The 15,628-nt window shown below is 34.1% G+C and overlaps 1 protein-coding gene across 6 annotated transcripts in view; it reads right to left on the reverse strand.

Annotated features, from left to right (window-relative positions):
* STXBP5 (syntaxin binding protein 5) overlaps window positions 1-15,628 on the reverse strand; it is a 168,876-nt gene that overhangs the window by 63,561 nt on the left and 89,687 nt on the right. For 5 of the 6 annotated variants that reach the window (XR_009521897.1, XM_060029828.1, XM_060029827.1 and 2 more), the window contains 7 exons: window positions 14,164-14,311; window positions 13,926-13,993; window positions 13,621-13,661; window positions 12,575-12,795; window positions 11,907-12,085; window positions 6,764-6,889; window positions 4,243-4,394 (listed from right to left, as the gene is read on the reverse strand). Coding sequence is in view for 5 of the 6 variants with exons in the window: in XM_060029828.1 (XP_059885811.1) it covers window positions 4,243-4,394; window positions 6,764-6,889; window positions 11,907-12,085; window positions 12,575-12,795; window positions 13,621-13,661; window positions 13,926-13,993; window positions 14,164-14,311 (935 nt within the window). In the remaining variant the exon portion in view is untranslated. Of the gene's footprint in view, window positions 1-3,076; window positions 3,161-4,242; window positions 4,395-6,763; window positions 6,890-11,906; window positions 12,086-12,574; window positions 12,796-13,620; window positions 13,662-13,925; window positions 13,994-14,163; window positions 14,312-15,628 lie in introns of all 6 variants that reach the window. The other variant, XM_060029830.1, reaches the window with a different exon arrangement.

Consider the following 15,628-nt stretch of genomic DNA (forward strand, 5'->3'; position numbering starts at 1 on the left):
GATAACTTAAAATCTTCTGTATCTCTCACACTAGTACATTCAGCAGTTATGTCGTATTATTGGCATACCTTAAGTTGTGGTAACAGAACAACCACTTGAACGCCAACAATATTCCAGTCACAAGATGAGGCACATTACATATGCCCTTTCACTTAATAACTACACTAACTTTATGAGGTGATCACCCCCATTTTGAGGACTCTGAGCCTCAGAGTAGCATCTTCTCTAATATAACACACATAAAAAGAGGGCTGAGATTTAACACAAATCTGCCTAAACTAACAACGAAACCTCCAAGCATGTTCACATGAACTGCCTGAGCCAGTTTTTTGTTCTGTATACATGTAAGTATCTTTATAATCTAAACACAGGACTTAACATTTATTGCTGATAAACTTCATTTCCCTGGTTTAAGCTTATGATTTCTACCTATAATTACCTTTGGGGTTTTTATTCTGCCATCAAATGTATTAGTTATCCTTTAAACAGCAAAAATAAGCACACCTTCTCTTTCAATTGTTTAAACAGGAAGTTTAATTAACTACTTAAAATGTTCAACAAAGCATAATCATATGTTATTCAGTATTACGTATCCACTAACTGAGGCACACTACATCAAATTAGTATCAGGCCACAAACCGACCCACTAGGTACCATGCTTTAATCCAGGAGTTGGCAAATGTTTTCTGTGAAGGTCCAGATTGGGTTTTGGGGCCAATTTGTCACAACTACTCAGCTCTAACGTTGAAGCACAAAAGCAGCCATAGATAACACCTAAGCGAATCAGCACGGTGCTGCTCTAATAAAACTGTACTTCAAAAACAGGCAGTGGGCCATGGGCCAGATTTGGCCCGCAGACTGTAGTTTGCTGACTCCTGATTTAATCTTGCAACCATCAAATTGAACTAGGTATTTAGGTCACTTCCACCTGTCTGGTTCACAAAAGTATCATGGAATTCTTTATCAAATACCCAATTAACTTCAGGAAATATTATGTCAACAGGCTGCCATGAACTATCAATGTAGCTACCAGATTAAAAAAGTAATGCTGATTTTGGAACAACTTACTTTTAGTGAATTCCTGCTGACTTCTATTATTATCTCTATTTTCAATATGCATGTAAGGCATCAACTACTTAGCAAATCATTCTAGAACTCTGACTGACTTGTAAATCAAATTTACTGATTTGTAAAATATTTGACCTTCATCAATTGGGGGTACCATTTACAAATTTTCTTTACAAATTCTCTTGATATCTTTTCATTATTGCTTGGTTTGCCTTATTTGCAAAATGTGGCTTAAACTTTAATTTCTCTTTATTATTTTTAATAATTTCCAGAGAGAAAAATCATTCTTAATGGAGAGTTGAGAAACAAAGTGATTTAGTTCTATACTCTATTTTTCAACTATCATTGCAAATCATCCTTAAAGTGGTATCCTAATCCTTCCTTAACTATATTTTCACTGTAACCAAACATTTTGCTGTATTTCTCATTTTGGGGAATTCAGCCTTAATTCAACACAGTACTTACTGGTCTATGCAACATTTTTATCCATCCTTGACTGTATCCCTTATTTCTTATATAGTCTCTTTCATTTCTTATAAGAAACACAAAGACAGAAATTTCAACTAGTACTACTGGGCTATTTCTCTTTTACTGTCTTATCGAAAATATTGACGACTTGACAGTAACTGCAATTGTAGAGCCCAAAACTTCATTTTTAGAGCCTCCTCTCTATAACTTTTGAAAATATCTTTCCTAAAGTCTAGATACAGCTTTGTGCATCTAATTTCCTTCTTTATTAAATTCTATATTTATCTATTTCCAAGCCTAAGTAAGCACTTTTTCTCATGTGTCTATTACTTTCACATCATTAGATATTATATTCAGAATAGAAATTTCCTTTTTGTGTCCTTCACTGAGTGAAAAAGTAGCCAACAAACCAAGACGTATATTATCACGTTTCACTCTTAACAGAATTAAGACTATCAGCATATATATATATATATATATATATATATATATATATATATATATATGTAGTTGAAATACTTTATCACTACCTGTCCCTGTGACAGTTTCATAATTTTTATTATGAAAATACTGTAGATATTTTATACAGCTATAAAATATATAAACTTAAACAGTAACATTTTATCTTATAAAATAATTTGAGTGCCATCTTATTCTTTATGAAAATATATTAGCACCTATTAGTAGAAAAAAAACAAATCTCTCCATCCATACTGATCTATTACAAAAGATAGAAGGACAATTTCATGGTACTTGGGCTACACTTCAAGAACGTATTATAAAATATACACTTTAGCAAAAATATCATTTTCGTATCAATGCAATTAAAGAATTTTAGTACCAATTATTCTACATTTGATTTTATTTGAAATATAAATATTTTAGAAGGCACAAATATTCTTAAAATGTTAAAGTGTGTTTTAAAATAACGTTCTTTTAATTTTTATTTAAAACATAATCCTAAATATTGTTCAAGTGAGCATAACAACCATAAGTAAATATCTTAAACTGATGATGAAAACTCAAGTAGTTCTCTTGTGCCTAAACATGTAACTCTTCAATACAAGATGAAGCAAATAATAAAATGAATAATATTGTAAGCTTTACTACAGAATAAAGTAGCATGCAATGGAATTCAAGAAAAAAAATTTAAAATCACACGGTAGAACTGATCTCTATCCTTGGATGAATTTAGGTATTTAATTTCCAGTAATTTTATGTAAACTATGATGAGGTACCAACAAGAAAAGAAATTAATTAATTTCAGGAGTAATAAAACTTTTACTACTCCTCTATCAAGACAATGTTTAACTTTCTGACACTAAATGTTAGTTCCTTCGCTTTATAAAGAAACTGGATTGTGACACAAACATTTCAACAGCTGTTTTCATATACATATTATGAGATGAATTTAAATAGTGAGTATATTATTTTAGATATAGGATGCTTTAATAGGCTCTTCTAAAAATAACTGAGAAAAAATAATTTTACAGACAAAATACACTGTCATGACTTTACCGACATGGAATAAATAACTTACTTAAAAAAGAAGAACGGAGTTTTTTCACAGATTCAGAATATAAGCTAGAAACGCCGCACATGCAAGAAGTCACAATCAGCATACCTTAGTGAAGCAATGAAAAGCAGAAGGAAAAAAAAAGGAGACAAAGATACTAGAATGGTATGGTTGGGACAACGATTTCTGCTGAAGATAACACATGACAAAATGATCACACAAACAAAAACAGAAAAAAATATTCAACTATCACCAAAATGATAGTAAGGTCTACATCCCATCACCTTTTTCTTTTCTTCTCTCATGAATTATGAGAAGTATTTAGTATCAGCTAATAATGTCCTGAAAGCAACTGAGAAATGAATCTCAGAAAGAATTTTAATTCAGAGAGATTGAGTTAGGAAGTATAGATCAGAGCTTCCCGATGGCATTCTGCAAATGGGTTAGGTTAAGTCTGCCCCAGATGCAGTTCCCCTCAATCCCTGGTCCAGCTGGGCAGGTCCTGGGGAGTCTGGAGCCCAGAGGCCAGTTACTGCTAGAGGCCTCATTAATATATCCCTATATGCCAGAGATCCAATGCCATTTTCTGTGTGTGCCATGAGGTTTGGAAAAAAAAAAGGTGAGGAGTACTATTATAAACAGCTAACTATACATGTGTTCCATGAGGAATTAGTATTAAAACATTTAAAATAAGACTAATTACCTAGCAAACACAAAAGAATGCTACGGAGAGAATTCTTAATGGATCTGGGCTTGCACTGAATCAAAGCTATCAGAGAACGCTGTATTTCATAGAGTTCAAATTCACTTTTGCATCTACATTTTTTTTTCACATGGGAAATGATTCCTTTGAATTAAATAGTCAAAACAATAAACTGTTCGTCTCGCAATAAAAGGGACAGAACTGTGAAATTAACTTTTGTTCTGTAATAATGGGATGAATTTTCCTGTCATTATAATTTAGCTAAAGAAGTCTGAAACTGTGGTTCTTTCCCAATGTTAAATAAAATCCTAGAATATTAAAAACAAAAGCATAAGCTAGTAACAACACAAAACAAAAAGGCAGGCTGATACATTTTATACAAACAGATGAAATCAGACAAGCTATCTACCCAATGGAAATACTTATATTCACAGAAGTAACTCAGCATTTATGGAAATCCTAAAGCTCAGGACTTTTTTCTTCTTACCTCCTGAAGGCTGTCGAGATTTACGAGGAGATCGGGGTTCTCTCCGATAAGGATCACTGGAGCCGCATAATTCAATAGTGCCCAGGTTGAGGAGTACTGCTTTCTGGAGGTAGTCGACCATTGCAATGCCACTACAATTGCCAAAAACTACCCTAGGAATAGGGAAAGAGCAAATATTTTAGCACAGATAAACAGCTACAAGAAAACATACTGCAGTCTACAGGGCTAAAAAATCATGATGGGTCTTTAAGAAAATTCCTTTTGAAACAAAACACTATTACAGCCATGCAAATACAGGTTACATACGCCTTCTGATGGAACTGTGCAGATTTTCTGTAGATATTAATGATTACAAATTAATATAGAATAAATTTGGCATAGGAGTTGGAACTCAACCAGGGACATAAATCTCCACACTAGGCAATATGACGTCTAGTTTTCGGACTTAGGGGTATTTTGAATGCCTCAGGGGAAGACATTCCCTTGCACTAGGGAAGTAGGGGATTATACCTTTGGAAAAGTTTTGGTAATCCCTATAGTCAAGAATAACAAGTAGAAAGCATAAATCTTGGGGGCCTCCCTTTGGACTATTCCAAATACCTTCTCAATTATGAGTCGGGAAGTACAAACCAACTATGAACAAAGCAACTATGAATAAAGGAATTTTATTCTTTTAAGATCCCTTAAGCCAGGAATCGAAAGCTAAAATATATAGAGGGGCTATATAAGTAAGTAAACGGGCCAACTAAGGACCATAGTGAACTGGAGAGTGGACAGCCCACCTAAAGAGGGGAAGCTTCAACCCAGTTCCTCCTGACTACTGCCGAACAGAAATGGAGACATGGGCCAGATAATCAAAGTTTTCAATTAAAGCTCTAAATATGGATTTTCACATTAAATAGTCTTGGCAACTAGTTCAAATTTAAAAAATACACAAAAAAGGCTAAACAAAATACATCTGTGAGCCCAATGGGGACTGTGATCAACTGATTTGCAATTTCCTTTGAAACATCCTATTGGTTCCTTTTCTTATTCCCTGTTTCTCTTATGGCTGTGGGCAGTAAAATATTAAAAAGGGGAACGTTTGTGTTCTTACATGGTGGGGCCCAAATAAAAGACATTAGAGAATACTATCTCAGACTACAGCCAGTCTTAGCTGGGTGCACAACTGCAAGAGATAGAGTAGGTGGTAGTAGCTATAAGGAGGAAGAAGAAAGATGAATGAGTCCCTAGGGCTAGAATCAAGGGAAGGAGACAGTGACCTACACATAATAAATAGCTCTAGACTGAACAGTTAGCATGTGGTTTCTCTTATAGCACAATGTTGATTTTTACTATTTACAACAGCCAGGACATGGGAGCAACCTAAGTGTCCATTGACAGATGAATGGATAAAGAAGATGTGTCACATATATACAATGGAATATTACTCAGCCATAAAAAGAAACGAAATTGAGTTATTTGGTGTGAGGTGGATGGACCTAGAGACTGTCATACAGAGTGAAGTAAGTCAACAAGAGAAAAACAAATACTGTATGCTAACACGTATATATGGAATCTAAAAAAAAAAGAAAAAGAATGGTTCTGAAGAACCTAGGGGCAGGACAGGAATAAAGACGCAGACGTAGAGAATGGACTTGAGGACACGGGGAGGGGGAAGGGGAAGCTGGGACGAAGTGAGAGGGTGACATAGATATATATACACTACCAAATGTAAAAGAGATAGCTAGTGGGAAGCAGCCGCATAGCACAGGGAGATCAGCTCGGTGCTTTGTGACCACCTAGAGGGGTGGGATAGGGAGGGTGGGAGGGGGATGTGAGAGGGAAGAGAAATGGGGATATATGTATATGTTTAGCTGATTCACTTTGTTATACAGCAGAAATTACACACCATTGTAAAGCAGTTATACTCCAATAAAGATGTTAAAAAAAAAAAAAAGACCCAACACAGCCAAAAATAAATAAATAAATAAATTTATTTATTAAAAAATAAATCAATCTATCCTATTATAATGGAAAGTATGTACTACTAACACTATATACTTGAAGGCATGAATTGATAAATAAAAATACACCTGTAGTATAGATGAATACTTTACTTAACTATTACTATGCCTTTACAATTTACACAAGTTAACTATGGAAGGAGAAAGAACAAATTATACAGCTATGCTTCAACATTTATAGAATCAATTTAGAACATAGTCTTCTGGGTTGATGTTGTTAGACCTTCATTATACCAAACATTAACAAGGAAATTATTTCTCAGAGTACTTCCAGGAGAGGATAGATTCACTGGTCCATAAGATATTTAACTTTAAATCAGGAAGCAGTAGAAGCATATCCAGAGTAAATTATTCAAAACAGAACTATGTTCCAAATAAGCACTGAGTTTGGTCTGAAATTAAAGTTATACAACATCTTTTTAAGTGATACTATAATAAAGATCATTCCGTTTTTAAAAATATAAAAATGCATGGAATACGATGAAGAGACGGAGAAACACAGAAATTATACTCACAATCCATAGGAAGAATTAACTGCCAGACTGGTTATTTGTTGCGGTGGTTCTCCACCCACCCATACCAACTGAATAACTAATTCTGTCTGATAACCTGGAGACTGCTTAAGTGGAGAATTTTTAACTCTGTAAGAAAGGAAAGCATGTTACCTGTTAACCCATCTTCAATTATCTTATTAGCCTATGTAATTATAAAGTCACGCATACAAAACTATATAAAAAATAACTTTACATATAAAATTGTAAAATATAAAAAAATGTCACAATCAGAATCCTGTCCTCTATAATCATTTAGTCTAGTTGGAGATGAAACACCTAGATAAATCACAAAAGTAAGAAATTATATGTAAGTTCCACATATAAACTGGGAGGGAGGGGAGAAGGGAAGGGGGAGAAGGGGAGGAGTGGGTAGAGAGGGATGAAAGAAGAATAGGGAAGGATGGGGAGAAGAATGAAGAGAAGCAACGACTTAGGTATTAAGAGGAAAAAAATCAAGTTAGAGAAAAAAATCCAAGTTAGAAAAGTAGGCTTAAAACTTGAAAAAGGTATGGTATAACTAAATGAAAACTGGCCCAAAACATAAGGAGTTAAGGAAAAAGTATAAAAAATGTGCGCAATTTATTTTTGTTTGTATAACCACTTTTACTATTAAAAAAAAATCTTTTTTGACTTTGAGTTCGTAGTAGTTTTGATTGTAGACTCTTCCCGTAATAACTGCTGCATAGTGTTAAAAAAATTGCTTTTGCAAAAAATATGCCAACAAGATAAAGAAGTAGGAAAACCCATAGTCAAAAATTAACAAGTGTCTAAGTTTGGTCACAGTGGAAGGTGTGTGTAGTAACAGTAAAAAAAAGTCACTATAGCGAGACAGGCCAGGGCCAGACTTTCCAGGGTCTTTGAGGTCCAGCTGCAAAGGTTTGATGTTGGTAGAAAAACTCAGGGCTCTCAAAAAGGCTTGAGTTTGAGTCTTGGTTCTGCCACTTACTAGTCGTCTTCCTGTCTAGAAGTGGGAATAATATTACCTAATCACAGTATGACAGCACTATGAGTGCCTACGAAAGAGTTTTGCCAATGGTCAGATTATACAAAAGTAATATATTTTCATTATTAAAGTATTAAAAGCCAGTGAAGATTTATAAGAAATATTTTGGAAAGATTAACCGTAGAGGCATGCAAGACGAAGTACAATGAGACCCATGCGGAAGTTCCTGTGATCCTTGTGATGCGAAATAATAAGGTAGATTTCAAACACATGAAGTAAGTTCTCAAAAGGGCTCGTAAATTCCATTAAGGTAGACACCTTGCAGTTACTTTTAATATTCCAGCAGAGGCAGTACTCAATATTTACTGAATGAATGAATGAGCTGGAGGCTGATTAGAGATAGAGGAGGGGAGAAAAAGAAGACAGTGATTTTAAGTTCCAAAAAAGAAAAAAAGAAAGATAAAAGATGTCAAGATGAAGAGGCAGTTTTAGAGTAAGATGTGGTTAACTTTGAGGTAGGATCTTCAAGTGAACTATTCAGCAAACAGTTATACTCACTTGTACTGAGCGAGTTCATACAAAACTTATACTGGTTAAATTTGTTATAAGCATGTTAGAGGGAGTGAAGGGGGGGTGGTTTATAAATGTGAGACTTTCTAAGGAATAAAGTTACTTAGATATAATACCTTGTCATATTTGCAAACTTCAAGTGATTTTGGAAGATAAAATTTTTTTAAAATGTGAGCAATTTATTTGTGACTACTTTTACTATTAAAAAAAATCTACTTTTACTTTAAAGTGAGAACGTTTTTGATTGCAAAGACTCTCTCCAGTAATTGTTCTTGCAAAACACATATAAAGCCTGGTTACTCCAACAATTCTTGGGGCTTCTGCTCCGGAGTGAGTGTATAAAGGAAGGACAGCAGGAAGTCTATTCGATGTTCAATCTCCTGACACTAAACTCAGAGAACCCTTTGGATCATTTACTTGGTGCTTCTAGTGAAGAACACCATGACACCAGACTTTTTGCTGTCCTACTTGCTAGACTCACTCTAGGTAAGAAAACAGGATGTTGTCCAAATTTCAGAGTAAACGTGAATCACCGAGGGTATCCCTAAAACAAACTGAGTTGCGGTCACATCTGCCTGTGCAAAGTCTTCCAGTTAATACACTCAGAACAGTACACTGGCTGATGCAGAAGTTTTGATTTCCCTCAGGGAAACACCCACGCTTGGCTACAGCCATCCCTCTTGAAAGACAAAAATAAAGACTGAGTAGCATTTCACCTCCACCAGAGACAGCCTCTGTTGATATAAGCACAGCCTGTAGAGTCTGAGTGTGCTATTTTCTCCCTGTATGAATTAGATAAGGTTCAAGGAAGTGTCTACCCTCCCTCTGGCATACTTAATGTGCACATTAGATTAGATTCTTAAGAGCAGAAACAGGCATTCAGGGATAATTTTAGAAGTGCATATACGGGCACATTTAAGATGTAAGTGATGAAGACACACAGAAGTCATGGAATTCTTATTTTACTTAGTTTGAAGGAACAAAAAAGTTCTAAAGCAAAAATAAGTCAAACTTGCTGAAAAATCCCCAATTGGTATAAAATTAGAAACCGAATCAAGAAATGATGAAATATGTTAGATTTTAAAAATACAAAATGGGGGTTGGGTGGGCGTTACGTTTAATGTCTACAATGGTTATATGCAAGTTACCATTTAATATTTTTAATATATACAAATTAATTTGTTTACTTTTTAAAGATAAAGGTTGAACTTTCATAAAAAGCTCTGTAATTTGTACAAATGTATTTTAAATGTCAAAATAATGTCTGGAGGCTTTGTAGTTTCAAAATAATTTGTAGGTTTGGACTAACACCCTGCAAAAGCACAACTAAAATACTTAAATAAAACCAAAAGTTTATTGGTAAAAGAAGTAAATTGAATAGCTGCTTTTAAAATGTTTCTTCAGAAAAACAATTACTGTACAGGGAGGGATGGAGTGGGAGGCTGCGGTTAGCAGATGTAAGCTCTTCTATATAGAGTGGATAAACAACAGGGTCCTACTGTATAGTACAGGGAACTATATTCAATATCCTATGATAAACCATAATGGAAAAACATATTAAAAAAAGAATATATATATATATGTATGTATAACTGAATCATTTTGCCATACAGCAGAAATTAACACAACATTGTAAATCAACTAGACTTCAATAGGAAAAAAAAAAAACAACTCCCCAACCCAATTATGTACAAAAACATTTTGTATAAAAACAAACAAAAAAATCTAAGTATTAGTTATTTTCACATCAATTTAGCTATATTTATGACTTTTAAAAATTGGCTTTTGAGATTGTGGACTAAAACAATATGAAGTTAATAAATAACTGCATTAACCTGAAAACTATTAAAATGGTTAAAAAAAAGAAATATAACTCAAATTGCCTATGATTTTAAAAAGTCACTAGTGAATGTGTGGATTTTAGACAAAAATCTCAAACTTGTTACCAGAAATACGTTACCAAAATAAACCTCAAAGACAAACTGTACTTTATATGCTTATAAAAATTAAATTGACAAAAAGCAGGAGAAATACACATTAAAATCAGAAGAAATGACATTAACAAAAATTTTACAAATTTAAGTTTAAAGTAAAGTAGTACAGAATAAGTAACAAAAGGGAAAGATGTAGAATTCTTTTATTACCAAGTCTCATTCTATCTAAACATATGCCAGACTGTAGCAGAAAGGAGGTGTGTGTATATATACCTGAGAGAGAAAGGAAGGGGGAGCGGGGGGGGGGGGGGGGGAGAGAGGGAGGAGAAACTTGAGACCTTTCTGAGAATGTACTGATAGGTGCTTAACCTCAATGCTTATATTCGTTAGGTCAGATCAGTCTCTCATCCTTGGCGTTACTGACATTCTGAACCAGGTCATTCTTTGTCATGGGGCACTGTCTTGCGCACCGTAGGATGTTTTGCATCATCCCTGGCCTCTACACACTAGATGCCAGTAGCACCCTTTCTTCCCGTTGTGACAAATAATATCTGCAGACATTGCCAAGCACACTCTGAGGAGCAAAGTCATCCCCGTTTGAGAACCACTGGCACAGAACACACAACCTCAAATTCATGTAAACATATAAAGCAGATTTAAAAAAAAACAAACTCTACTTTTCTATAGATTTATATCACAAGTGATTGTCACATAAACCAATCTGCCTCATCTCTGGGGTGAATGCAGTTTTGATTACACGGATATTCTCCACAGGAACTGCTGAACTATTCACCAATAAAAGATTCTAGCAGATCTAAAACCAAAACAGCATAAATCCCGGTTCTGTTAACAAATGCAAACTGTCTTTCTCGCCGCCGGCCCCAGCTTGAACCTACTACAGCCTGGTTTCTGTCTCCCACTCTTGTACTGAATCTCTGACATTTTCCACGATCAGTTTTCAGTCACTGCCCTAACCGACTTCTCTGTAAATGTAATACTTTTTAATAAGTCTTCATGAACTCCTTCAATGATTTTGACTCTTTCCTCTTTTCTTTCTGTGCCATATTTAAGGCACATATGCTTAACAAAATTTAACCACTCAATAATATAAATTGGACAGAAAAAAAGGAAAACTAAACCTTGTCCAATTTATTCCTGTAAAAAAGCAAAATGTATTCAAATCTGGATTTCCACAATAAAGGCATTTAAATAACGATACTGTGATGCTAGAGAAGATTCAGAAAAAGACAAGAAAATGATTACCCAACAACTGAATCTCTAAAGACTGAAAAAACAATATTTTCAGAGTGGAAGAAAGCAGCCTAAATATACATTTGATCCACATATAAATCCAGACTAAAAAACAATGACGGATTTAGAAGACGAAGCTCTATATAGAGGAAAGATCCATGCTCATCTACCAGTATGTTTAGAGATCAAATCTTAGTACTTTAAGGATAAAATCATGGAATGCAATCATATTTCTCTTGGTGCCACAGAAAAAAAGAGTTGAATTAACCACGGCGAAACACAAAAAGAGATGTGGTTATGTCATTGTACTCCATCACAGGAAGATGTTACTTCACTTTACGAATGTTTACAATTTATCTAAATTAAAAGATAACTTCCAAAACACCTGTATTTTTAGATAACTTACTTCAAACAAGGGACGTTATCACGAAGCCCATCAGATGAACTGCTACTGGTAGAAGCATGAGACTGAGGAGGAACGGGCTGAGGATTGGCACTCCCAACTGGTGTTGGCAAAGGTGGTGCCTGTTCACCCTCTGGAGATTCCACATCACTTATCTCATATAACAATCGAACTTCAAGCATCTGTTGTAAAAGTAAAAAGTTTACCCTCTCCTAATAATTACTGTTCATTTTATTACAGTTTATACATACACACACGTACACTACAGTGGAAAGAACACTTTCAAAGGAAAACTTTAGTGAGATTTCTAAAGGTAAGGATTTAGCAAAGGAAAAAAGGTTCCTGACTCAGCTTTTTAAAAATGATCATGTGTATGTGTGCAAGTACATGCACACATGCATTATGATTTTAGAATTTACGGCACTCCTGTTAACACTAAATTAGAGTATGCTCATACTTACATTATCTTTCCTTAAATGAAACAGAATATATTTAAAGATTTAAATGTTCAGTAAGAAGATATACAAAGAAATATGACTTTCTGTCACAGAAGATAGATGGCAATGTAAATACTGAGGTGTTTTAAAAGTGACTGCAAAGAACCTCCTAAATAATACTAAAACTTTAAGATGTCAGGCATCTGACATTGAAACTAATTAAGAGACTACTACCGGAATGACTTCTGTAACCACTTCTTGTTTGCTGAATCTATAAATAATGACATGAGCTGAAACTCCAGCTATGCACAACATCCGACTTTCTGGACACCAGGAGATGATCTGAATGGCATACGGATCTTCATCTACAATGTCTGTGTTTGGCTTGTCATCTTTATTTCTTGACTTTTCAAATACTTTAGATGTCTTTAATTTATATAATACTTGTAGATTTACTAAAAAAAAAGATAAAATATGATATCTTAATATAAAAGGAACAAATATCAGGTAATATTTAATCAGTCATATCACGTAAGGAAGATAGACTATATTTTTTGAACCACAGTTTTATTCCTAGGTCTACATTTCTCTACTATTCTTTTACATAATGCATTCACTGTACTCACTGACCAAAAAAGATGTACTCATTGTATTCATTAAAAAGAAAACAAAAAACACCATTACGATGAATTTAAATTATCTGAAAACAAAAGAGTAACAAAAAGATTTTGTAAAAAACAATTGCATAAATATAATAAAAACAATAAGGCACATATTTTGCTTTGCAGATTTATTTTCTACATATTTTCTCTCTGAAAGGTACCAATATTATCTAACACTTCTACATGGTGAAACATAATATACCCTCAGTTAACTGGATTCTAATTGCAAACATTATTCATTCAAAGCATTCTTTCCTTTTTTGCTAATGTAGCGACCATATATATTTTGCAAAGATAAGTTTAGAATCAGGCATTAAAATTATTCAGCAGATTTCTGTTGATTTGAAACATATGCGCACTTTTCCTATCTCTGAGTTAGGAAGAGAAGGTTTGAAGAAAGGACCTGGGTATTTCTGCTGAAAATTATTCTTGACTTACTAATTAACATCCTTAAAATGTCTTTATTATAAATTCTAAACTCATATACTTGATAAGTCAGGTATTAAATTTATAGTCTCTAAATTTCAAATTAAATGTTGGTTATGCAATCATTACAAAACAGGCTATATAAAAGCAATGATTGTAGAGCATGTAACAAACACGATTCAGAATACTTACTCGCAGAAGCATCCCAGAACTTAACTGACCCGTCAGCGTGCCTATGAAAAGCAAATGAGTTAAGAATGTGTTGAAGAAAAAAAAATTACATTATTTCTCTCTTTTAAGTTAAATATATTGTTACTTAAAAAGACAGTCACCAAAATGAGGAAAAAGGTAAAATTTAGGGTAGACTGGCAGGTTCTATACAATAACTTATTTCTTATTATGTTACTGCAAGCACTACCTGCCCAATTAATTTTCATGTAGTCTTAATCATATTTAGTTATTATTGATTCATTAGGTGAAAATGGACTTTTACTTACCCTGTAATAATTATTTCTGAGTAGCTTTGAGCACCCAAGCCCCAATTGCCTCCATTAATGGGCCATTCCTATAAGAAAAGATTACTGTATAAAGCAATTTACATCATAATACATCTATGACAAGAGCACACAACATATTTCATATTCAAAAAGGATTTTAATTTCTCTAGAAAAGGTATCATTATCAACCACTCCAAGGTGATAAATATAAAATACTGAAATGTAACATGTTCAGTACCTTTTTGCTGTAACCTTGACGTTTCTGTCTAGCTCCAACAGAATAAAGTGCAGGAATAAGGTCCACAGGACAATCAGCAAAATATTCGCAACATGTAACAGGGGATTCATGTATACTCAAAGGGTAGGGATTTTCAAATATAGGATACCTTTAACAACAGGAAAAGAAAAATATTAACTTAATGAATTATTACCTATGATTAATACAACAATGAAAACTTAAAAAAATATTTAAACTTATTTAATAATAAGTATACTTTGTTCCACATGGTCTTGTTATTTTCAAGAAGAAAAAAAAATTCATTATTACAGGTAGCATACACTAAGTTGATGTGAATTTAGGAATGCCTTAAAGTAAGGTAAATAATACTGTTCACTTACACTTTAGGGTTTCCCTATCTCAGTACTATTCCCATTTTGGATCAGATAATTTATTATGGGGACTGTCCCGTGCATTGTGGATGTTTTGCAGGATCCCTGTCCTCTACCACTAGATGCCAGTAGCACCCCTCCCCACAAGAGAAGATGTCTACACAGACATTGCCAAATGTCTCTTGGGGGGCAAAATTGCCCCCAGTTGAGAAACACTGAAATACTGAATGGGTAAACTCGTTTAAAACCATATTTAATGATTATCTCTCAAGAAATACAAATAAGTAATACAATGTTCTTCCATTCAAAAAATTTATAAGTTAACATACTATCATCTACGAACAAGAAGAATATGGGAAATACCACAAAAAGTTGCAAAGGAGCTATGGTGAGAATCTATAGATCAGATATGATATATGTGGTTAAGAGAGAATAAGAAAAGCTTGAAGAGGCTGCCTTTGAAAGTTATGTGGATTTTTGATGGCAGTGAAGCAAGTGGAATGCTTCAGCTGTTGGGAGCTACATAAGAAAAGACATGGAAGTGTGGTGTTTGTTTAATACACCATTCAGTTTTTCTAGCGAACAGGCACCAGGTTGGAAATGTACCCTTAATTCCGTCAGTGTAGAGTAGCAGGCTGAGAAACTGTTTTTACACAAAAAACCAATAGAGAACTATAGTGGTTTAAAGAAAAGAGTAACAAGATTGGGGTTGCATGTAAAATTACCTGACAATGTTCATGACACACGGCAACAGAAAGTGAATATGGGTGGAGAGACTACAAGAGTTATTCTGGAGGAAAGCTGTGATGGGGATGAATTTTGGACATATCTGATTTTGTGTGCCCCCAGAGTATCCAAGTATTAAGTTGAATCATATGAAATTTCAGAAATTCAACAAATCTTGACTTAAACAAGAAATTTCTATGAGTAACATAACAGAGGAATTTGGCAGGTAATGAGAAATGTTTATCTGTAGTTCTAAACAGAGGTCCAGGTTATGGATATAAATGTAGCATTTTCAAAGAAATGAAACAGCCAATCCTATGCTAAAAAGACTCTTTTTTTCACCACACACTAAAGTAATTGCTCACCAA

The sequence above is a fragment of the Delphinus delphis genome, chromosome 14, assembly GCF_949987515.2.
Source record: "Delphinus delphis chromosome 14, mDelDel1.2, whole genome shotgun sequence".
In the NCBI taxonomy this organism is placed as follows: domain Eukaryota; kingdom Metazoa; phylum Chordata; class Mammalia; order Artiodactyla; family Delphinidae; genus Delphinus; species Delphinus delphis.